Genomic DNA, 25,562 nt, shown 5'->3' with positions numbered 1-25,562 from the left:
CATAGAGGTAGATAGAGGACTCATTTTTATATTGGTGCTAGTATAGCGTCTGTGACAACATGGGCAGCTCCATTGAGGCTACAACCCATAGGAATCCTCAACCAGTTGACTACTTTCAACTGTCAAGAAGCATGGTGAAAGCCTTCAATGTCGCTGCTCATGCCTAAAAATCGCCTTTTGACCACTAGAGGCCTCTAGCATTCTCTACGGTCTCACACACATATTTGAGTCAATATACAACATGATTGTTATCGGCCATTCTTATTCTCATATCGTGCGATAAGTGCTGAACAAGGCTATTTATTGAAGATTGGCATGCTTGACATGAACTATTGACATGATTAGGCTGTGTGTGATGATGCCTTGGCTTGTAGGCCTACGTTCTGACATTAGAAAACGGACAGGCTGTGCTTGTAGCCTACTGTACTGGCTGTGCTTGTAGCCTGATGTACTGGCTGTGCTTGTAGCCTGATGTACTGGCTGTGCTTGTAGCCTGATGTACTGGCTGTGCTTGTAGCCTACTGTACTGGCTGTGCTTGTAGCCTACTGTACTGGCTGTGCTTGTAGCCTGATGTACTGGCTGTGCTTGTAGCCTGATGTACTGGCTGTGCTTGTAGCCTACTGTACTGGCTGTGCTTGTAGCCTGATGTACTGGCTGTGCTTGTAGCCTACTGTACTGGCTGTGCTTGTAGCCTGATGTACTGGCTGTGCTTGTAGCCTGATGTACTGGCTGTGCTTGTAGCCTGATGTACTGGCTGTGCTTGTAGCCTGATGTACTGGCTGTGCTTGTAGCCTGATGTACTGGCTGTGCTTGTAGCCTGATGTACTGGCTGTGCTTGTAGCCTGATGTACTGGCTGTGCTTGTAGCCTGATGTACTGGCTGTGCTTGTAGCCTGATGTACTGGCTGTGCTTGTAGCCTGATGTACTGGCTGTGCTTGTAGCCTACTGTACTGGCTGTGCTTGTAGCCTACTGTACTGGCTGTGCTTGTAGCCTGATGTACTGGCTGTGCTTGTAGCCTACTGTACAGGCTGTGCTTGTAGCCTACTGTACAGGCTGTGCTTGTAGCCTACTGTACTGGCTGTGCTTGTAGCCTGATGTACTGGTTGTGCTTGTAGCCTACTGTACTGGCTGTGCTTGTAGCCTACTGTACTGGCTGTGCTTGTAGCCTACTGTACTGGCTGTGCTTGTAGCCTACTGTACTGGCTGTGCTTGTAGCCTACTGTACTGGCTGTGCTTGTAGCCTGATGTACTGGCTGTGCTTGTAGCCTACTGTACTGGCTGTGCTTGTAGCCTACTGTACTAGCTGTGCTTGTAGCCTGATGTACTGGCTGTGCTTGTAGCCTACTGTACAGGCTGTGCTTGTAGCCTGATGTACTGGCTGTGCTTGTAGCCTGATGTACTGGCTGTGCTTGTAGCCTACTGTACAGGCTGTGCTTGTAGCCTGATGTACTGGCTGTGCTTGTAGCCTGATGTACTGGCTGTGCTTGTAGCCTACAGTACAGGCTGTGCTTGTAGCCTGATGTACTGGCTGTGCTTGTAGCCTACTGTACTGGCTGTGCTTGTAGCCTACTGTACAGGCTGTGCTTGTAGCCTGATGTACAGGCTGTGCTTGTAGCCTGATGTACTGGCTGTGCTTGTAGCCTGATGTACTGGCTGTGCTTGTAGCCTACTGTACTGGCTGTGCTTGTAGCCTACTGTGCTGGCTGTGCTTGTAGCCTGATGTACTGGCTGTGCTTGTAGCCTACTGTACTGGCTGTGCTTGTAGCCTACTGTACTGGCTGTGCTTGTAGCCTGATGTACTGGCTGTGCTTGTAGCCTACTGTACTGGCTGTGCTTGTAGCCTGATGTACTGGCTGTGCTTGTAGCCTACTGTACTGGCTGTGCTTGTAGCCTACTGTGCTGGCTGTGCTTGTAGCCTGATGTACTGGCTGTGCTTGTAGCCTACTGTACTGGCTGTGCTTGTAGCCTACTGTACTGGCTGTGCTTGTAGCCTGATGTACTGGCTGTGCTTGTAGCCTACTGTACTGGCTGTGCTTGTAGCCTACTGTACTGGCTGTGCTTGTAGCCTACTGTACTGGCTGTGCTTGTAGCCTGATGTACTGGCTGTGCTTGTAGCCTGATGTACTGGCTGTGCTTGTAGCCTACTGTACTGGCTGTGCTTGTAGCCTACTGTACTGGCTGTGCTTGTAGCCTACTGTACTGGCTGTGCTTGTAGCCTGATGTACTGGCTGTGCTTGTAGCCTACTGTACTGGCTGTGCTTGTAGTCTACTGTACTGGCTGTGCTTGTAGCCTACTGTACTGGCTGTGCTTGTAGCCTACTGTACTGGCTGTGCTTGTAGCCTGATGTACTGGCTGTGCTTGTAGCCTGATGTACTGGCTGTGCTTGTTCGCTACTGTACTGGCTGTGCTTGTAGCCTGATGTACTGGCTGTGCTTGTAGCCTACTGTACTGGCTGTGCTTGTAGCCTACTGTACTGGCTGTGCTTGTAGCCTACTGTGCTGTAATTGACAGTTGTTGATTGCCTGAAAAAAAAAAAACAATAAACACCTTTATAAATAACTTCATCTAGAACTTGGAGGAACCCTGAAAAGGGAAAGAACGTCTCGTACCAATTCCGTCATCTTCGGAGACCAACGGGACCTCGCACCGAATATCCGCTGCCCCCCCCCCCCCCTTCCCGTCAGCTCGAGACCAACGGCAACATCATAGGCCTGTCCCGCTGATCCAAACGCGAGAAACGTATCTAAGAGACATACATGCATTTGATTTGTTACAACGTGTCTGGTATTTGACTGATTGCTAGAATGGAAATGTTCACCCACAGTATCCATTTATGAGAAATCGACGAAAATGGGTCACTTTTCCTTTAAATGTTCTCTGTTGTTCTGCATAATATACAGGAAGTGTGAGAGCATTCCTCCCCAGCTGATCTAGAGAGCCAGACGGAAGTCTCCTACTCAAGGGGCTTTAACATTCAGCGGTGACCAGACAAGAGGACAGTGCTATTGGTAAATATTGTCTGGAATTAATCCAAGTGGATTATCAGTGGGTGGTTTTAGTGGAGACACGGCGCGGTATCCCCACCGACTCTGTCTTTCTCCCTGTCGGTCGGGTGGATCTGCGGTGGTAGGACTGTCATGAGCCCGGGCTGGGAATGGCATCCGTTCCCAGTGTTTGTAAGAAGGTCGGACCGGTGGAGGAGGAGAACGGAGAACCGGATCATTCTCTGCAAGAGATGTTGAAGGCGATCGCCGACGAACGGAACCGTCTTACTATCAGACAAGAAATTAGTGGACTTGGTGAGTAGAGGTTTACAATTTGCACTGTTGAATTGATTCGGTTGGTGGCCTATCGCGACTTGTAATATCACCAACAGTAGCTTGTTTGGTTACACGCTTCCAGTTCATCAGTTATGTGACTTTGTGACTAATTTGTAATGGACTATCTGTGCAGTCTAACTCTCAAAAAAAACCTTGTTATTATCTGTAGGGTTTTCAGCAGTTAAACCTAGCTTTCCCCGCGGTTGGTTGCTTGTGAACTAGCCTACAAATTCCGACTGTTTTAACGTTTAGAAACGTTTAGAAACGGTTGCTGGTATATCAGCGAGAGAGAATCTTTCTATTCAAAAAGACACACTTACTGGAGCAGTTTAGCACAGATCCAGTAAGCGGTGTGCCTCCGGTTGAGGAACGACACTTTCTCCCCAGTGACGCTTACCCACAGGTGTTAGGAACACGCAACATGTAAAGTGTTGGTCTCTATGTTTTATGAGCTGAAATAAAAGATCACATAAATGTTCCAGACTCACAAAAAGTTTATCTTAAATGTTGTGCACAACTCTGTTTACATCCTTATTAGTGAGTATTTCTCCTTTTCCAAGATAATCCATCCACCAGACAGATGTGGCATATCAAGAAGCTGATTAAACAGCATGATCATTACACAGGTGCACCTTGTGCTGGGGACAATAAAAGGCCACTCTAAAATGTGCAGAGTTGTCACACAACACAATGCCACAGATGTCAACATTTTTGAGGGAGCATGCAATTGGCATGCTGACTGCAGGAATGTCCACCAGAGCTGTTGCCAAATAATTGAATGTTAATTAATTAGCCGCTTCCAAAGTCATTTTAGAGAATTTGGCAGTACGTCCAACCGGTCTCACAACCGTAGACCACGTGTAACCACGCCAGCTCAGGACCTCCACATCCGGGTTCTTCACGTGCAGGATCCTCTGAGACCAGCCACCCGGACAGCTGATGAAACTGCAGATTATTTCTGTCTGTAATAAAGCCCTTTTGTGGGGGAAAAACTCATTCTGATTGGCTGGGCCTGGCTCCCCAATAGGTGGGCCTAGCTCCTAAGTGGACGGGCCTATGCCCTCCCCTGCCCGGGCATGTGAAATCCATAGACTAGAGCCTCATTAATTTATTTCAATGGACTGATGTTCCTTATAGGAACTGTAACTCAGTAAAATCGTTGACATTGTTGTATGTTGTATTTTTATAATTTTGATTTAATATAATTATCACAATGTCCCCCTATGTCTTCCATAAACAAGCGATGTAAAGTTGAGATGTGTCCGTGTGGGAACACTAACCCTATAAAGGTGTAGAGTCATTTAACTAGGGCTGTCAAACTATTCAATTAATTAATTGAGTTAATGGCATTAGCTAATCGCAATTTAATATTTTTGTAATTATTTTAAAGCAGTGCATTGAGTTACAGGCATACTATGCTTTAATTGTAAAGGGATAGAAACCCAAAATGATCTATATCAGAATGTTTTAATAGCATTTTCTCCATAAACAACACAAATGTTTTCTATCATAGCTACAGCTATCAATGTTTCAGCAGGCCTGCTCCCTCTGATCAGTGTTTCAGTAGACCTACTCCCTCTTATCAGTGTTTCAGTAGACCTACTCCCTCTTATCAGTGTTTCAGTAGACCTACTCCCTCTTATCAGTGTTTCAGTAGACCTACTCCCTCTTATCAGTGTTTCAGTAGACCTACTCCCTCTTATCAGTGTTTCAGTAGACCTACTCCCTCTTATCAGTGTTTCAGCAGGCCTGCTCCCTCTGATCAGTGTTTCAGCAGGCCTGCTCCCTCTGATCAGTGTTTCAGGAGGCCTGCTCCCTCTGATCAGTGTTTCAGCAGGCCTGCTCCCTCTGATCAGTGTTTCAGCAGGCCTGCTCCCTCTGATCAGTGTTTCAGCAGGCCTGCTCCCTCTGATCAGTGTTTCAGCAGGCCTGCTCCCTCTGATCAGTGTTTCAGCAGGCCTGCTCCCTCTGATCAGTGTTTCAGCAGGCCTGCTCCCTCTGATCAGTGTTTCAGCAGGCCTGCTCCCTCTGATCAATGTTTCAGCAGGCCTGCTCCCTCTGATCAGTGTTTCAGCAGGCCTGCTCCCTCTGATCAGTGTTTCAGCAGGCCTGCTCCCTCTGATCAATGTTTCAGCAGGCCTGCTCCCTCTGATCAGTGTTTCAGTAGACCTGCTCCCTCTGATCAGTGTTTCAGCAGGCCTGCTCCCTCTGATCAGTGTTTCAGCAGGCCTGCTCCCTCTGATCAATGTTTCAGCAGGCCTGCTCCCTCTGATCAATGTTTCAGCAGGCCTGCTCCCTCTGATCAGTGTTTCAGCAGGCCTGCTCCCTCTGATCAGTGTTTCAGCAGGCCTGCTCCCTCTGATCAATGTTTCAGCAGGCCTGCTCCCTCTGATCAGTGTTTCAGCAGGCCTGCTCCCTCTGATCAGGTTTCTGAAACAAATGACGATGCTTCATGGCTTTAGACAAGGCTGTCTGTGTGTATCATAGTGCACCTACCAGGGAACTGATGAGGAATGAGGTAGCCTCTGGCCCTTAACAGTCGGCTATAGTGTTGTCTGTGTGTATCATAGTGCTCCTACCAGGGGACTGATGAGGAATGAGGTAGCCTCTGGCCCTTAACAGTCGGCTATAGTGTTGTCTGTGTGTATCATAGTGCACCTACCAGGGGACTGATGAGGAATGAGGTATTCTCTGGCCCTTAACAGTCGGCTATAGTGTTGTCTGTGTGTATCATAGTGCTCCTACCAGGGGACTGATGAGGAATGAGGTAGCCTCTGGCCCTTGACAGTCGGCTATAGTGTTGTACAACTTGTGATATCCATGTGAATATTATTGAATCCCCAGGCCACCAGACTTGTCCCTGGCCAGGAGAAGGGAGGGGGATTATATCTGTTGATATCTGGGTGTTCAACTTTGGCATCAGGAAGTTAATTTTTGGACCTTTTTGAAAACCACATGATAGAAACATTGATGTTTCAGGCGATACGACAGCAACCGTAGGGGAACTTGGATCATGAATTAGCATCAACATCAGTAACTGTTGTTTTTTTCAATGTTTCTGTACCGTCGCTGCCTCCTGAGAGAGTCCATTCTCATTGTAATGTCACCCACAGCTGCACACCTGCCTCAAGGCAGATTATCATATGAAGGGCAGATGAGCTCCAGCGAGGTTATTCATAAATAAAAACCAACCCGAATCATTAATCTTTTAAAAGCAGCCAGAAAGCATCTGGTGTGGAAACAGAACGGGTGTATTCATTAGTGCACATTGGGGAAAAAACAAGAAACTTTGCACAATTTCAGGTGTGTCCCTCTACGTTTCAGCACCTCTGTTTCCGTTTGCCTCCTAGGGATTACACCCCACGCTCGTCAACATGCCTCTAGTTGGCGATGAGGCACGAGGGGGGGTGTGGGATATGGCCAATATACAACGGCTAACAGGATATCCTGTGTTCTTAGGAACATCCATGTTGTGCTGTTCAAGATAACACCTTCCTGTAAAATGAGCCTTTTGTAACTAGGCAGGTCTATTCTACTGTCAGTACTGTGAATACAGTATTTTATTTATTTAACCTTTTATTTAACTAGGCAAGTCAGTTAAGAGCAAATTATTATTTACAATGACGACCTATCGGGGAACAGTGGGTTAACTGCCTTGTTCAGGGGCAGAACGACAGATTTTTACCTTGTCAGCTCGGGGATTCGATCCAGCATCCTTTGTTACTGGCCCAACTCTCTAACCACTAGGCTACCTGCCTCTCCTCTAAGCCACTAGGCTACCTGCCTCTCCTCTAAGCCACTAGGCTACCTGCCTCTCCTCTAAGCCACTAGGCTACCTGCCTCTCCTCTAAGCCACTAGGCTACCTGCCTCTCCTCTAACCCACTAGGCTACCTGCCTCTCCTCTAACCCACTAGGCTACCTGCCACCTCTAACCACTAGGCTACCTGCCTCCTCTAACCACTAGGCTACCTGCCTCTCCTCTAACCCACTAGGCTACCTGCCTCCTCTAACCCACTAGGCTACCTGCCTCCTCTAACCCACTAGGCTACCTGCTTCCTCTAACCCACTAGGCTACCTGCCTCTCCTCTAACCACTAGGCTACCTGCCTCTCCTCTAACCCACTAGGCTACCTGCCACCTCTAACCCACTAGGCTACCTGCCACCTCTAACCACTAGGCTACCTGCCTCTCCTCTAACCCACTAGGCTACCTGCCTCTCCTCTAACCCACTAGGCTACCTGCCACCTCTAACCACTAGGCTACCTGCCTCCTCTAACCACTAGGCTACCTGCCTCTCCTCTAACCCACTAGGCTACCTGCCTCCTCTAAACCACTAGGCTACCTGCCTCTCCTCTAAACCACTAGGCTACCTGCCTCTCCTCTAAACCACTAGGCTACCTGCCTCTCCTCTAAACCACTAGGCTACCTGCCTCCTCTAAACCACTAGGCTACCTGCCTCCTCTAACCCACTAGGCTACCTGCCTCTCCTCTAACCCACTAGGCTACCTGCCTCTCCTCTAACCCACTAGGCTACCTGCCTCTCCTCGTATACTGTATGACCAATGTGGACTGAAGACAGGATTATCTGTCTGAGTGTCAAGGTGAATGTGAATGGAACATCTAGTCTCCAAAAAGTAATTGGTTCAACAGGATAATCTGAGGGATAACCTCAGAACACTGATCTGAATTCTACACTAGAAACGTGGTGATTTACCAAGCAGTGTCCCCCTCCACCCCATCACCAGACACAGTGCCAAGCAGTGTCCCCCTCCACCCCATCACCAGACACAGGGCCACAGTGTCCCCCTCCACCCCATCACCAGACAGGGCCACAGTGTCCCCCTCCACCCCATCACCAGACACAGTGCCAAGCAGTGTCCCCCTCCACCCCATCACCAGACACAAGGCCACAGTGTCCCCCTCCACCCCATCACCAGACACAGGGCCACAGTGTCCCCCTCCACCCCATCACCAGACACAGTGCCAAGCGGTGTCCCCCTCCACCCCATCACCAGACACAGTGCCAAGCAGTGTCCCCCTCCACCCCATCACCAGACACAGTGCCAAGCAGTGTCCCCCTCCACCCCATCACCAGACACAGGGCCACAGTGTCCCCCTCCACCCCATCACCAGACACAGTGCCAAGCAGTGTCCCCCTCCACCCCATCACCAGACACAGGGCCACAGTGTCCCCCTCCACCCCATCACCAGACACAGGGCCACAGTGTCCCCCTCCACCCCATCACCAGACACAGTGCCAAGCAGTGTCCCCCTCCACCCCATCACCAGACAGTGCCAAGCAGTGTCCCCCTCCACCCCATCACCAGACACAGGGCCACAGTGTCCCCCTCCACCCCATCACCAGACACAGGGCCAAGCAGTGTCCCCCTCCACCCCATCACCAGACACAGTGCCAAGCAGTGTCCCCCTCCACCCCATCACCAGACACAGGGCCACAGTGTCCCCCTCCACCCCATCACCAGACACAGGGCCAAGCAGTGTCCCCCTCCACCCCATCACCAGACACAGTGCCAAGCAGTGTCCCCCTCCACCCCATCACCAGACACAGGGCCAAGCAGTGTCCCCCTCCACCCCATCACCAGACACAGGGCCAAGCAGTGTCCCCCTCCACCCCATCACCAGACACAGGGCCAAGCAGTGTCCCCCTCCACCCCATCACCAGACACAGGGCCAAGCAGTGTCCCCCTCCACCCCATCACCAGACACAGGGCCACAGTGTCCCCCTCCACCCCATCACCAGACACAGTGCCAAGCAGTGTCCCCCTCCACCCCATCACCAGACACAGTGCCAAGCAGTGTCCCCCTCCACCCCATCACCAGACACAGTGCCAAGCAGTGTCCCCCTCCACCCCATCACCAGACACAGTGCCACAGTGTCCCCCTCCACCCCATCACCAGACACAGGGCCACAGTGTCCCCCTCCACCCCCTCACCAGACACAGGGCCACAGTGTCCCCCTCCACCCCATCACCAGACAGGACCACAGTGTCCCCCTCCACCCCATCACCAGACAGGGCCACAGTGTCCCCCTCCACCCCATCACCAGACACAGGGCCAAGCAGTGTCCCTCTCCACCCCATCACCAGACACAGTGCCAAGCAGTGTCCCCCTCCACCCCATCACCAGACACAGTGCCAAGCAGTGTCCCCCTCCACCCCATCACCAGACACAGTGCCAAGCAGTGTCCCCCTCCACCCCATCACCAGACACAGTGCCAAGCAGTGTCCCCCTCCACCCCATCACCAGACACAGTGCCAAGCAGTGTCCCCCTCCACCCCATCACCAGACACAGTGCCAAGCAGTGTCCCCCTCCACCCCATCACCAGACACAGTGCCAAGCAGTGTCCCCCTCCACCCCATCACCAGACACAGTGCCAAGCAGTGTCCCCCTCCACCCCATCACCAGACACAGTGCCAAGCAGTGTCCCCCTCCACCCCATCACCAGACACAGTGCCAAGCAGTGTCCCCCTCCACCCCATCACCAGACACAGTGCCAAGCAGTGTCCCCCTCCACCCCATCACCAGACACAGGGCCACAGTGTCCCCCTCCACCCCATCACCAGACACAGTGCCAAGCAGTGTCCCCCTCCACCCCATCACCAGACACAGGGCCACAGTGTCCCCCTCCACCCCATCACCAGACACAGTGCCACAGTGTCCCCCTCCACCCCATCACCAGACAGGGCCACAGTGTCCCCCTCCACCCCATCACCAGACAGGGCCACAGTGTCCCCCTCCACCCCATCACCAGACAGGGCCACAGTGTCCCCCTCCACCCCATCACCAGACACAGTGCCAAGCAGTGTCCCCCTCCACCCCATCACCAGACACAGTGCCAAGCAGTGTCCCCCTCCACCCCATCACCAGACAGGGCCACAGTGTCCCCCTCCACCCCATCACCAGACACAGTGCCAAGCAGTGTCCCCCTCCACCCCATCACCAGACACAGTGCCAAGCAGTGTCCCCCTCCACCCCATCACCAGACACAGGGCCACAGTGTCCCCCTCCACCCCATCACCAGACACAGGGCCACAGTGTCCCCCTCCACCCCATCACCAGACAGGACCACAGTGTCCCCCTCCACCCCATCACCAGACAGGACCACAGTGTCCCCCTCCACCCCATCACCAGACACAGGGCCACAGTGTCCCCCTCCACCCCATCACCAGACAGGGCCACAGTGTCCCCCTCCACCCCATCACCAGACAGGGCCACAGTGTCCCCCTCCACCCCATCACCAGACAGGGCCACAGTGTCCCCCTCCACCCCATCACCAGACACAGTGTCCCCCTCCACCCCATCACCAGACAGGGCCACAGTGTCCCCCTCCACCCCATCACCAGACAGGACCACAGTGTCCCCCTCCACCCCATCACCAGACAGGACCACAGTGTCCCCCTCCACCCCATCACCAGACAGGACCACAGTGTCCCCCTCCACCCCCATCACCAGACAGGACCACAGTGTCCCCCTCCACCCCATCACCAGACACAGGGCCACAGTGTCCCCCTGCACCCCATCACCAGACAGGGCCACAGTGTCCCCCTCCACCCCATCACCAGACACAGGGCCACAGTGCAGAACCCTTTTCTATGTGGGATTTAAAAACAGGAACAGCATCATCCGCTGTGAAAGCTTCCCTTCCCTCTGACCAGGGCTTCCCTCTGACCAGGGCTTCCCTCTGACCAGGGCTTCCCCTCTGACCAGGGCTTTCCCTCTGACCAGGGCTTCCCCTCTGACCAGGGCTTCCCCTCTGACCAGGGCTTCCCCTCTGACCAGGGCTTCCCCTCTGACCAGGGCTTCCCCTCTGACCAGGGCTTCCCCTCTGACCAGGGCTTCCCCTCTGACCAGGGCTTTCCCTTCCCTCTGACCAGGGCTTCCCTTCCCTCTGACCAGGGCTTCCCTTCCCTCTGACCAGGGCTTCCCTTCCCTCTGACCAGGGCTTCCCTTCCCTCTGACCAGGGCTTCCCCTCTGACCAGGGCTTCCCCTCTGACCAGGGCTTTCCCTCTGACCAGGGCTTTCCCTCTGACCAGGGCTTCCCCTCTGACCAGGGCTTCCCCTCTGACCAGGGCTTCCCCTCTGACCAGGGCTTCCCCTCTGACCAGGGCTTCCCCTCTGACCAGGGCTTCCCTCTGACCAGGGCTTCCCTCTGACCAGGGCTTCCCTCTGACCAGGGCTTTCCCTTCTGACCAGGGCTTTCCCTTCTGACCAGGGCTTTCCCTTCTGACCAGGGCTTTCCCTTCTGACCAGGGCTTCCCCTCTGACCAGGGCTTCCCCTCTGACCAGGGCTTTCCAAAGGTTATTAAAGGTTATTAAAGGTTACAGTGTTTTAAAGGTTAGAGATAACCAAGGTGTTGTCAAATCTGTCTAATCTCTTTGACGAGGTACCATGTCTGGCTGTGTGTGTTCCTCTGTGACAACAGTATGTGTTGTATGTTGTAGTTCCCTGTTTGACAGACCACATCAGAGTGCTGCTGTTGTAGTATAACGTCAACTGAAATAGTTGAACTAGTCACATTATAGCTTAACATTTTGACTGAGGAAACACAAGAATAGATTTAGGTGATTCTACTTCTCTTGTTGTCATGAGGTGTTCTAGAACCGTGTTCAGGAACAGAACAGAGCACTGTTCTAGAACAGAGGAGATCAGTGTTCTAGAACAGAGGAGATCAGTGTTCTAGAACAGAGGAGATCAGTGTTCTAGAACAGAACAGACCTGATGTAGAGTTCCACTCTCTGGGAGAGGAGCCGTACTCCGTATATAGACCGGCGCTTTATCATCGTCTCTCTGGGAGAGGAGCCGTACTCCGTATATAGACCGGCGCTTTATCAACGTCTCTCTGGGAGAGGAGCCGTACTCCGTATAGAGACCGGCGCTTTATCAACGTCTCTCTGGGAGAGGAGCCGTACTCCGTATATAGACCGGCGCTTTATCAACGTCTCTCTGGGAGAGGAGCCGTACTCCGTATATAGACCGGCGCTTTATCATCGTCTCTCTGGGATAGGAGCCGTACTCCGTATATAGACCGGCGCTTTATCAACGTCTCTCTGGGAGAGGAGCCGTACTCCGTATATAGACCGGCGCTTTATCATCGTCTCTCTGGGAGAGGAGCCGTACTCCGTATAGAGACCGGCGCTTTATCAACGTCTCTCTGGGAGAGGAGCCGTACTCCGTATATAGACCGGCGCTTTATCAACGTCTCTCTGGGAGAGGAGCCGTACTCCGTATAGAGACCGGCGCTTTATCAACGTCTCTCTGGGAGAGGAGCCGTACTCCGTATAGAGACCGGCGCTTTATCAACGTCTCTCTGGGAGAGGAGCCGTACTCCGTATATAGACCGGCGCTTTATCAACGTCTCTCTGGGAGAGGAGCCGTACTCCGTATAGAGACCGGCGCTTTATCAACGTCTCTCTGGGAGAGGAGCCGTACTCCGTATATAGACCGGCGCTTTATCATCGTCTCTCTGGGAGAGGAGCCGTACTCCGTATATAGACCGGCGCTTTATCAACGTCTCTCTGGGAGAGGAGCCGTACTCCGTATAGAGACCGGCGCTTTATCATCGTCTCTCTGGGAGAGGAGCCGTACTCCGTATAGAGGCCGGCGCTTTATCAACGTCTCTCTGGGAGAGGAGCCGTACTCCGTATAGAGACCGGCGCTTTATCAACGTCTCTCTGGGAGAGGAGCCGTACTCCGTATAGAGACCGGCGCTTTATCAACGTCTCTCTGGAGAGGAGCCGTACTCCGTATAGAGACCGGCGCTTTATCAACGTCTCTCTGGGAGAGGAGCCGTACTCCGTATAGAGACCGGCGCTTTATCAACGTCTCTCTGGGAGAGGAGCCGTACTCCGTATAGAGACCGGCGCTTTATCAACGTCTCTCTGGGAGAGGAGCCGTACTCCGTATAGAGACCGGCGCTTTATCAACGTCTCTCTGGGAGAGGAGCCGTACTCCGTATAGAGACCGGCGCTTTATCAACGTCTCTCTGGGAGAGGAGCCGTACTCCGTATAGAGACCGGCGCTTTATCAACGGCTCTCTGGGAGAGGAGCCGTACTCCGTATAGAGACCGGCGCTTTATCAACGGCTCTCTGGGAGAGGAGCCGTACTCCGTATAGAGACCGGCGCTTTATCAACGGCTCTCTGGGAGAGGAGCCGTACTCCGTATAGAGACCGGCGCTTTATCAACGTCTCTCTGGGAGAGGAGCCGTACTCCGTATAGAGACCGGCGCTTTATCAACGTCTCTCTGGGAGAGGAGCCGTACTCCGTATAGAGACCGGCGCTTTATCAACGTCTCTCTGGGAGAGGAGCCGTACTCCGTATAGAGACCGGCGCTTTATCAACGTCTCTCTGGGAGAGGAGCCGTACTCCGTATAGAGACCGGCGCTTTATCAACGTCTCTCTGGGAGAGGAGCCGTACTCCGTATATAGACCGGCGCTTTATCAACGTCTCTCTGGGAGAGGAGCCGTACTCCGTATAGAGACCGGCGCTTTATCAACGTCTCTCTGGGAGAGGAGCCGTACTCCGTATAGAGACCGGCGCTTTATCAACGTCTCTCTGGGAGAGGAGCCGTACTCCGTATAGAGACCGGCGCTTTATCAACGTCTCTCTGGGAGAGGAGCCGTACTCCGTATAGAGACCGGCGCTTTATCAACGTCTCTCTGGGAGAGGAGCCGTACTCTGTATATAGACCGGCGCTTTATCATCGTCTCTCTGGGAGAGGAGCCGTACTCCGTATAGAGACCGGCGCTTTATCATCGTCTCTCTGGGAGAGGAGCCGTACTCCGTATATAGACCGGCGCTTTATCATCGTCTCTCTGGGAGAGGAGCCGTACTCCGTATATAGACCGGCACTTTATCAACGTCTCTCTGGGATCATACCATGACTAGTTAATCATGAAACACTTCTCCACCTTTCTTTTACCCGGAGAGTTCTTGCTTCCTGTCTGCGCGATGGACGGAGGACCCTGCTGGCTGAATGGACAGGGACAATATATCCCAAGAGAGCCAAGATTCCGTAAAACACGAGTATGTTACAGTCCATGATATCTCTCTGGAAGGATATCCTCGCACTGAACTCGTCTACTTTATTGTCCAGGGACTGAAGGTTAGCGAGTAATATACTCTGAAGCTGTGGATGTGATGCACGCCTCCTCAGTCAGACTAGGGCCCCTCTCCTTCTACCTCTTATCCAGCATCGGCGTAACAGGGTTGGCAACAGGATGATTGGTTGGCTGTTTGAGCCAATAATCAGCCTGTTACCAACCCCTTAATAAGGGTTGGTAACAGGGTTGGCAACAGGATGATTACGTTAGCTTCCCTCCAGGCCTGAGGGGGCAGACTTTCTAGTAGGCTTAGATTTGGAAAACATGGCAAATAGGAGTGGCCATATCATCCGCTATTATCCTCCGTAATTTTCCATCCAAGTTGTCAGACCCCGGTGGCTTGTTGTTGTTGATAGACAACAATAAAGCTTTTAACTGTCATTATTTTATGTTATTTATCTTTGTTTCATAGTGTAGTTTCTGTTTAATTTTTGTTCTGTTTAGTCACATGATTTCTAAATTTGCGGTACGTTTGCCAATCCGGCTGTACAGCCAGACTTATTTGCGATTCCTTTTGCCTCATCCCTCTCAACCGTAACCATATCAATCAATCAACAGGGATTTAATGTTTTTTTTATAGTTATTTTCTTACTAGGTGCTGATTAGTAACTGCAAAGTGCAGCTTCTGGTTGCTCCTCATTACACACCACGGACCAGTAAATAGTCTTTATAAAACCTTGTCCGAGAGAGATTTCCACAGTTCTCGAGACGTCTGTTTGTCCGAGAGAGATTTCCACAGTTCTCGAGACGTCTGTTTGTCCGAGAGAGATTTCCACAGTCCTCGAGACGTCTGTTTGTCCGAGAGAGATTTACACAGTTCTCGAGACGTCTGTTTGTCCGAGAGAGATTTACACAGTCCTCGAGACGTCTGTTTGTCCGAGAGAGATTTACACAGTTCTCGAGACGTCTGTTTGTCCGAGAGAGATTTACACAGTTCTCGAGACGTCTGTTTGTCCGAGAGAGATTTACACAGTTCTCGAGACGTCTGTTTGTCCGAGAGAGATTTACACAGTTCTCGAGACGTCTGTTTGTCCGAGAGAGATTTACACAGTTCTCGAGACGTCTGTTTGTCCGAGAGAGATTTACACAGTTCTCGAGACGTCTGTTTGTCCGAGAGAGATTTACACAGTTCTCGAGATGTCTGTTTGTCCGAGAGAGATTTCCACAGTTCTCGAGACGTCTGTTTGTCCGAGAGAGATTTACACAGTTCTCGAGACGTCTGTTTGTCCGAGAGAGATTTACACAGTTCTCGAGACGTCTGTTTGTTGGCACATGTGTTCCCGAGTCTACAGTCATCAAGCAGACTCACTGATCATGTGTAAACACAGCACCAAGACACACTCTCTCCTGACACCAACCACGGCCCTCCCTGCATCCACACTCTCAATGGAAGGGCTTTATTGACATGGGAAACGTATGTTTACATTGCCAAAGCAATTGAAATAGATAATTTAAAAAAATTAACAGTAAACATTACACTCACATTTTTAAAAAATGGTTTAAATAGGGACATTACAAATGTCATTATGTGTATATATACAGTGTTGTAATGATGTGCAAATGGTTAAAGTACAAAAGGGAAAATAAATAAACATAAATATGGGTTGTATTTACAATGGTGTTTGTTCTTCACTGGTTGACCTTTTCTTGTGACAACAGGTCACACATCTTGTTGCTGTGATGTCACACTGTGGTATTTCACCCAGTAGATATGGGAGTTTATCAAGATTGGGTTTGTTTTCAAATTCTTTGTGGATCTGTGTAATCTGAGGGAAATATGTCTCTCTAATATGGTCATACATTTGGCAGGAGGTTAGGAAGTGCAGCTCAGTTTCCACCTCATTTTGTAGGCAGTGTTGCACATAGCCTGTCTTCTCTTGAGAGCCAGGTCTGCCTACGGCGGCCTTTCTCAATAGCAAGGCTATGCTCACTGAGTCTGTACATAGTCAAAGCTTTCCTTAAGTTTGGTTCAGTCACAGTGGCCAGGTTCATCTCTCTGTAGGTGATGTCTTTGTTATGGAAGGTTTGGGAATCGCTTCCTTTTATGTTGTTGTAGAATTGAACGACTTTGTTTTTCTAAGTGTGTTTGTGTTGAAGAGGGTCCCTGTCTCACCCCACGGCCCTGTCTCACCCCACGGCCCTGTCTCACCCCACTGCCCTGTCTCACCCCACGGCCCTGTCTCACCCCACTGCCCTGTCTCACCCCACGGCCCTGTCTCACCCCACGGCCCTGTGGAAAGAGATGTGTGTTCCCTATATAGTGCACTACTATAGACCAGAGCCCTATTCCCTAATAGGGTACTACTTTAGACCAGGCTCCTCAAGGCTACTGTTCTAGGTAGGAGGCTTCTTGTGTCTGTGTTGCATCTTGTCGGAAAACAGCAGGCTCTCCTCCCTCCCTCCCTCCTCACCTCACCCCCTCTCCTCCCTCCCTCCTCACCTCACCCCCTCTCCTCCCTCCCTCCTCACCTCACCCCCTCTCCTCCCTCCCTCCTCACCTCCCCCCCTCTCCTCCCTCCCTCCTCACCTCACCCCCTCTCCTCCCTCCCTCCTCACCTCACCCCCTCTCCTCCCTCCCTCCTCACCTCACCCCCTCTCCTCCCTCCCTCCTCACCTCACCCCCTCTCCTCCCTCCCTCCTCACCTCACCCCCTCTCCTCCCTCCCTCTCCTCCCTCCTCTCTCCCTCCCTCTCTCCCCCTCTCCTCCCTCCCTCCTCACCTCTCTCCCCCTCTCTCCCCCTCTCCTCTCCTGTCCTGTGTAGTGAGGGGAGTGCAGAAGGCTGTGAAGGGAGAAACAGTGATCTCATGGTTGAGTCCAGAGGACAGATCAGAGGTCACTTCCTGCTGCTGTCAGCATCCTGGAGAAACCTTCCTCACCTCGCTCTCCCCCTTTCCTCTCTCCCCCTCTCCTCCCTCCCTCCTCCCCTCTCACCTTCCCCCTCTCCTCCCTCCTCTCTCTCCCCCTCTCCTCACCCCCCTCTCGCTCGCTCCCTCCCCCCTCTCGCTCGCTCCCTCCCCCCTCTCGCTCCCTCCCTCCCTCCCCTCTCTTTCTCTCTCCCTCCCTCTCTCCCACTCCTCTCTCTCCCACTCCTCTCTCTCCCACTCCTCTCTCTCCCACTCCTCTCTCTCCCACTCCTCTCTCTCCCACTCCTCTCTCTCCCACTCCTCTCCCTCTCTCCTCTCTCTCCCACTCCTCTCCCTCTCTCTACCTCCCCCCTCTCTCCCTCGTTGTTTTTCCATGACGGGCCAGATATAGAGGAGGGGAGAACAGAGGACAACACTGCAGGACAAGGACAAACTCATCAGTCGTCTCCAGGATTGTCTCACTATCTGCCAGACAGCAGTGTGTCTGTCACTTATAGCCAGTCTTGTGTTCCTCGGGTGTGGAAGAGGTATTGATTTGGAATCAGAGTTCTCCTCTGTCCTCCTCCAGGCTCAGGTTGTCCCAAATGGCACCCTACTCTCTCCTTTCTCGTCTCTCTGCTCTCCTTTCTCGTCTCTCTGCTCTCCTTTCTCGTCTCTCTGCTCTCCTTTCTCGTCTCTCTGCTCTCCTTTCTCGTCTCTCTACTCTCCTTTCTCGTCTCTCTGCTCTCCTTTCTCGTCTCTCTGCTCTCCTTTCTCGTCTCTGCTCTCCTTTCTCGTCTCTCTGCTCTCCTTTCTCGTCTCTCTGCTCTCCTTTCTCGTCTCTCTGCTCTCCTTTCTCGTCTCTGCTCTCCTTTCTCGTCTCTGCTCTCCTTTCTCGTCTCTCTGCTCTCCTTTCTCGTCTCTGCTCTCCTTTCTCGTCTCTGCTCTCCTTTCTCGCTCTCCTTTCTCGTCTCTCTGCTCTCCTTTCTCGTCTCTCTGCTCTCCTTTCTCGTCTCTCTGCTCTCCTTTCTCGTCTCTCTGCTCTCCTTTCTCGTCTCTCTGCTCTCCTTTCTCGTCTCTCTGCTCTCCTTTCTCGTCTCTCTGCTCTCCTTTCTCGTCTCTCTGCTCTCCTTTCTCGTCTCTCTGCTCTCCTTTCTCGTCTCTCTGCTCTCCTTTCTCGTCTCTCTGCTCTCCTTTCTCGTCTCTCTGCTCTCCTTTCTCGTTTCTCTGCTCTCCTTTCTCGTCTCTCTGCTCTCCTTTCTCGTCTCTCTGTTCTCCTTTCTCGTCTCTCTGTTCTCCTTTCTCGTCTCTCTGCTCTCCTTTCTCGTCTCTCTGCTCTCCTTTCTCGTCTCTCTGCTCTCCTTTCTCGTCTCTCTGCTCTCCTTTCTCGTCTCTCTGCTCTCCTTTCTCGTCTCTCTGCTCTCCTTTCTCGTCTCTCTGCTCTCCTTTCTCGTCTCTCTGCTCTCCTTTCTCGTCTCTCTGCTCTCCTTTCTCGTCTCTCTGCTCTCCTTTCTCGTCTCTCTGCTCTCCTTTCTCGTCTCTCTGCTCTCCTTTCTCGTCTCTCTGCTCTCCTTTCTCGTCTCTCTGCTCTCCTTTCTCGTCTCTACTGCTATCCTTTCTCGTCTCTCTGCTCTCCTTTCTCGTCTCTGCTCTCCTTTCTCGTCTCTGCTCTCCTTTCTCGTCTCTGCTCTCCTTTCTCGTCTCTGCTCTCCTTTCTCGTCTCTCTGCTCTCCTTTCTCGTCTCTGCTCTCCTTTCTCGTCTCTCTGCTCTCCTTTCTCGTCTCTACTGCTCTCCTTTCTCGTCTCTACGCTCTCCTTTCTCGTCTCTGCTCTCCTTTCTCGTCTCTCTGCTCTCCTTTCTCGTCTCTCTGCTCTCTTTTCTCGTCTCTCTGCTCTCCTTTCTCGTCTCTCTGCTCTCCTTTCTCGTCTCTACTACTCTCCTTTCTCGTCTCTACTACTCTCCTTTCTCGTCTCTACTACTCTCCTTTCTCGTCTCTACTACTCTCCTTTCTCGTCTCTACTACTCTCCTTTCTCGTCTCTCTGCTCTCCTTTCTCGTCTCTCTGCTCTCCTTGCTCTATATAAGAATAGGGTGCCATTTGGCACGGAGCCTGAGCCACACAGTGATGAACATCCTCAGTGGGGATTCTCTCCTCCAATCAGCATCAGGGGGAAAGAGTTGTAGAGGTTCTGTTGTGACGTGAAACAGCAAGGGATGGCTGGGTAGAGGTTCTGTTGTGACACAAGGGATGGCAGGGTAGAGGGTCTGTTGTGACGTGACACAGCACGGGATGGCTGGGTAGAGGGTCTGTTGTGACGTGACACAGCACGGGATGGCTGGGTAGAGGGTCTGTTGTGACGTGACACAGCAAGGGATGGCTGGGTAGAGGGTCTGTTGTGACGTGACACCGCACGGGATGGCTGGGTAGAGGGTCTGTTGTGACGTGACACAGCAAGGGATGGCTGGGTAGAGGGTCTGTTGTGACGTGACACAGCAAGGGATGGCTGGGTAGAGGGTCTGTTGTGACGTGACACAGCACGGGATGGCTGGGTAGAGGGTCTGTTGTGACGTGACACAGCAAGGGATGGCTGGGTAGAGGGTCTGTTGTGACGTGACACAGCACGGGATGGCTGGGTAGAGGGTCTGTTGTGACGTGACACAGCACGGGATGGCTGGGTAGAGGTTCTGTTGTGACGTGAAACAGCACGGGATGGCTGGGTAGAGGTTCTGTTGTGGCGTGAAACAGCACGGGATGGCTGGGTAGAGGTTCTGTTCTCTTATCTCTCTCTCTCTCCACGCTCTATTACCCGGCGAAGTTAAAGCTTAGGGTTTCACTTCCTGACTCTCCCTCTCCTGTGTCCAACTGTGCTGGCAGCGTCTCTCCCGTCTTTTAAGAACAAGGTCATCCACTCCTAACTGACTCTGGAGACCAGACCAGAGGTAGCTTCCTGTCTCTGTCTCTTCTCCTCAACACTAACTGACTCTGGAGACCAGACCAGACCAATGTGACCTGCACAATGTTTGTCCAGGTCACACCAGATCCACTTCAATATTCAATGTTTGTCCAGGTCACACCAGATCCACTTTGGTATTCAATGTTTGTCCAGGTCACATCAGATCCACTTTGGTATTCAATGTTTGTCCAGGTCACACCAGATCCACTTTGGTATTCAATGTTTGTCCAGGTCACACCAGATCCACTTCAATATTCAATGTTTGTCCAGGTCACATCAGATCCACTTTAGTATTCAATGTTTGTCCAGGTCACATCAGATCCACTTTAGTATTCAATGTTTGTCCAGGTCACACCAGATCCACTTTAGTATTCAATGTTTGTCCAGGTCACACCAGATCCACTTTGGTATTCAATGTTTGTCCAGGTCACACCAGATCCACTTTGGTATTCAATGTTTGTCCAGGTCCTCAATGTCGGTAGGTGTCTTCAGTCCTGGTTGCTAGGGACAACGTGAGGGAGGAGTCTTCAGTCCTGGTCGCTAGGGGCAACGTGAGGGAGGAGTCTTCAGTCCTGGTCGCTAGGGGCAACGTGAGGGAGGTGTCTTCAGTCCTGGTCGCTAGGGGCAATGACAGGGAGGTGTCTTCAGTACTGGTTGCTAGGGGCAATGACAGGGAGGTGTCTTCAGTACTGGTCGCTAGGGGCAATGTGAGGGAGGTGTCTTCAGTACTGGTCGCTAGGGGCAATGTGAGGGAGGTGTCTTCAGTCCTGGTCGCTAGGGGCAATGACAGGGAGGTGTCTTCAGTACTGGTCGCTAGGGGCAACGTGAGGGAGGTGTCTTCAGTCCTGGTCGCTAGGGGCAATGTGAGGGAGGTGTCTTCAGTACTGGTCGCTAGGGGCAATGTGAGGGAGGTGTCTTCAGTACCTGTCGCTAGGGGCAATGTAAGGGAGGTGTCTTCAGTACTGGTTGCTAGGGGCAACGATAGTGCCATGTGTAATGTGTATGCTTGTGATATTTGCGTGACTCAAACGTTTTGACAATCTATGGCCTTAAAAAATGTTAGCTGACATGGACTAGTGTATCTGGCAGGTTATAAATATCTTTCTGAGGTCTGTAATGACTGACAGGTCTGACAGGTCTGACACCAATGTGTCGGAGGAAACACCATCCAATGATGAAGTCAGCTTGCATGTGCCCGGCCCGCCACAAGGAGTCGCTAGACCGCGATGGGACAAGGATATCCTGGCCGGCCAAACCCTCCCCTAACCCGGATGAATCTGGGACAATTGTGCGCCTGCCTCATAGGTTTCCCGTTCACGGCCGGTTGTGACACACCCTGGGATCGAACCCCGGGGCTGTAGTGACGCCTTAAACCACTGCGCCACTCTAGAGGCGATACTGTGCGCTCTTGTTGTTCATGAGAGCAGTCAGGTGATGGTGGGTGATGGGTGGGGGGGGGGTGGTGGGTGATGGGTGATGGGTGGGGGGGGGGGTGGGTGTTGTTCATGAGAGCAGTCAGGTGATGGTGGGTGATGGGTGGGTGGGGGGGTGGGGGGGTGTTCATGAGAGCAGTCAGGTGATGGGTGATGGGTGGGTGATGGGTGGGGGGGGGGTGGGTGTTGTTCATGAGAGCAGTCAGGTGATGGTGGGTGAGTCGTGGTCACTGATGACTAGCCTGTGTGTATGTGTGTGCGTGCGTGCGTGCGTGCGTGCGTGCGTGCGTGCGTGCGTGCGTGCGTGCGTGCGTGCGTGCGTGCGTGCGTGCGTGCGTGCGTGTGTGACTATCCTCAGTAGCCTGAGTCTCTGTCAGACGGAGAAGTCGTTGATGATGAGTAGGAGGTTTCCTGGAAGCAGCGTCCGATTGGCTGGAGGTTTCAGATTCTGCTGAAGTGTCTGTTACCTCAGCCTCCCAGGTAGATGTGATATGCTGGCTGCATTCTGGGAAATGTTTAGCAGCGCTGTCAGATTGTGTGTGTTGGAGGGCTCCCGAGTGGCGCAGCGGTCTAAGACTCAGTGCTAGAGGCGTCACAGACACTCTGGTTCGAATCCAGGCTGAATCACAAGCGGCCGTGATCGGGAGTCCCGTAGGGGGCGGCGCACAATCGGCCCAGTGTCGTCCGGGTTTGGCCGGGGGAGGCCGTCCATTGTAAATGTAATCATTTGTTCTTAACTGACTAAAGGTTAAATACAAAAATCGGGATCATGAAATGTAGTGGTATTTCAGTTCCCTGTCGTTCTGTCTGTAGAAACTAGACTCGTCTGAGAGGAACCAAGGCTTCAGATTCAGCATTTATGGTTTCAGCTTTAAGGGATCAGGAGATATTCTTTGAATAATGTACACACATAAATACAAGTTATTTAAACCATGTTGATGTCATGTTATTTGTCAACGATAATGAATTTCCAAAATGGAAGCAAACAAAGTCAGACAGCGCTTCAGTAGATTTAAGTTCCACTGAATTGAATCTCACTGTAATGAAATGGCACGGATGTGTTTCTCCGAATGAGCAGTTAAACTGAGTGGCCATTTTGTGTCAGAAGCTGCTTCCCTCCATTAGAGAAGAACCCGGTCTGTCTCCAAAATGGTGGCCCTATTGCCTATATAGTGCACCAGTGAAACTATATGGAATGGAAACTACTGAGCCTATGGGCTCTGGTCAAAAGTAGTGCATAATATACAGAGCTTTCAGGAAGTATTCACACTCCTTGACTTCTTCCACATGTTGTTGTGGAAGTGGGATTAAAATGGATTCAGTTGTCATTTTTTTTTTGTCAACGACCTACACAAAATATGCTTTACAAATTCTAACATTTGTAAAGCACTTCTATATCTTGATTAGATGATAATTATTCAACCCCCTGAGTCAATACATGTTAGAATCAATCACATTTGGCAGTGATTACAGCTGTGAGTCTTTCTGGGTAAGTCTCTAAGAACTTTCCACATCTGAATTGTGCAATATTTGCCCTTTTTTATTATTTTTTATTTTTTTTCAAGCTCTGTCAAGTTGGTTGTTGATCATTGCTAGACAGCCATTTTCAGGTCTTGCCATTAGATTTTCAAGCAGATTTAAGTGAAAACTAACTCGGCCACTCAGGAACATTCACTTTGTTCTTGGTAAGCAACTCCGGTGTAGATTTGGTCTTGTGTTTTAGGTTGTTGTCCTGCTGAAAGGTGAATTCATCTCCCAGTGTCTGGTGGAAAGCAGACTGAACCAGGTTTTCCTCTAGGGTTTGGCCTTGTGTTTTAGGTTGTTGTCCTGCTGAAAGGTGAATTCATCTCCCAGTGTCTGGTGGAAAGCAGACTGAAGCAGGCTTTCCTCTAGGGTTTGGCCTTGTGTTTTAGGTTGTTGTCCTGCTGAAAGGTGAATTCATCTCTCAGTGTCTGTTGGAAAGCAGACTGAAGCAGGCTTTCCTCTAGGGTTTTGGCCGGTGCTTCATGTCCCAGTGTCTGTTGGAAAGCAGACTGAACCAGACTTTCCTCTAGGATTTTGCCTGTGTTTTAGGTTATTGTCCTGCTGAAAGGTGAATTCATCTCTGTGTCTGGTGGAAAGCAGACTGAACCAGACTTTCCTCTAGGGTTTGGCCTTGTGTTTTAGGTTATTGTCCTGCTGAAAGGTGAATTCATCTCTCAGTGTCTGGTGGAAAGCAGACTGAACCAGGTTTTCCTCTAGGGTTTTGGCCGGTGCTTCATCTCCCAGTGTCTGGTGGAAAGCAGACTGAACCAGGCTTTCCTCTAGGGTTTTGGCCGGTGCTTCATCTCCCAGTGTCTGGTGGAAAGCAGACTGAACCAGACTTTCCTCTAGGGTTTGGCCTTGTGTTTTAGGTTATTGTCCTGCTGAAAGGTGAATTCATCTCCCAGTGTCTGTTGGAAAGCAGACTGAACCAGACTTTCCTCTAGGGTTTGGCCTTGTGTTTTAGGTTATTGTCCTGCTGAAAGGTGAATTCATCTCTCAGTGTCTGGTGGAAAGCAGACTGAAGCAGGCTTTCCTCTAGGGTTTTGCCGGTGCTTCATCTCCCAGTGTCTGTTGGGAAGCAGACTGAACCAGGCTTTCCTCTAGGGTTTTGCCGGTGCTTCATCTCCCAGTGTCTGGTGGAAAGCAGACTGAAGCAGGCTTTCCTCTAGGGTTTTGCCGGTGCTTCATCTCCCAGTGTCTGTTGGGAAGCAGACTGAACCAGGCTTTCCTCTAGGGTTTTGCCGGTGCTTCATCTCCCAGTGTCTGGTGGAAAGCAGACTGAACCAGACTTTCCTCTAGGGTTTTGCCGGTGCTTAGCCATAACATGATGCAGCCACCACTATGCTTGAAAATATGGAGATTATTACTCAGTAATGTGTTGTATTGGATTTGCCCCAAACATAACACTTTGTATTCAGGACAAAGTTAATTGCTTAGCCAATTTTTTTTGCAGTTTTACTTTAGTGCCTTGTTGTAAACAGGAAGCATGTTTTTAGAATATTTTTTATTCTGTACAGACTTCCTTCTTTTCACTCTGTCATTTCGGGTTAGTATTGTGGAGTAACTACAATGTTGTTGATCCATCCTCAGTTTTCTCCTATCACAACCATTAAACTCTGTAACGGTTTTAAAGTCACCATTGAAATTCCTGAGCGGTTTCCTTCCTCTTCGGCAACTGAGTTAAGAAGGACGCCTGTATCGTTGTAGTAACTGGGTGTATTGATACACCATCCGAAGTGTAGTAACTTCACCATGCTCTAACGGATATTCAATGTCAGCTTTTTATTTTATTTTTACCCATCTACCAATTCTTTGCAACGCAAAACCTCCTAAGTCTTTGTGGTTGAAATCCACTCCTCGACTGAGGGACCTCACAGATAATTGTACGTGTGGGGTACAGAGAAGAGGTAGTCATTCATGAATCATATTAAACACTTTTATTGCACACGGAGTGAGTCCATGCAACTTATTATGTGACTTGTTCAGCACATTTTGACTCCTGAACGTATTTAGTCTTGACATAACAAAGGGCGGTTGAATACTTATTGACTCAATACATTTCAGCTTTTCATTATGAATGAAATTAGTAAATAATTCTAAAAACAGAATTCCACTTTGGTATTGTGGAGTATCGTGTGTGTGTAGATCAGTGACCCCAAAAAATGTCAATGTAATCAATTTAAATGTAGTCTGTAACACGAAAACATGTGTAATAAGACAAGGGGTGTGAGTACTTCCTGTATGGGTGCCATTTAGGATGGAAAGCCTGAGATTAAACATAATCTCCATTCCATCTCCCTGAGGACAAGCCAATATCCACTTAGACATATTACAGTAGACCGTTTCTCTTTGAGTTGA

At 51.1% G+C, this 25,562-nt stretch overlaps 1 protein-coding gene across 2 annotated transcripts in view; it reads left to right on the top strand.

The window, feature by feature from the left end:
• The first annotated feature begins 2,937 nt into the window (after positions 1 to 2,937).
• Positions 2,938 to 25,562, top strand: part of kiaa0930 (KIAA0930 ortholog) — a 55,994-nt gene continuing 33,369 nt past the window's right edge. For both annotated transcript variants that reach the window (XM_038982601.1, XM_038982600.1), the window contains exon 1: positions 2,938 to 3,302. In XM_038982601.1, coding sequence (XP_038838529.1) covers positions 3,158 to 3,302 — 145 coding nt within the window. In that variant the 5' untranslated portion in view covers positions 2,938 to 3,157. The remainder of the gene's footprint in view (positions 3,303 to 25,562) is intronic.

Source organism: Salvelinus namaycush, unplaced genomic scaffold, assembly GCF_016432855.1.
Source record: "Salvelinus namaycush isolate Seneca unplaced genomic scaffold, SaNama_1.0 Scaffold1214, whole genome shotgun sequence".
Lineage (NCBI taxonomy): Eukaryota > Metazoa > Chordata > Actinopteri > Salmoniformes > Salmonidae > Salvelinus > Salvelinus namaycush.
The sequence above is the reverse complement of the archived record's forward strand: the minus strand, read 5'-3'. Positions and strand labels throughout refer to the sequence as shown.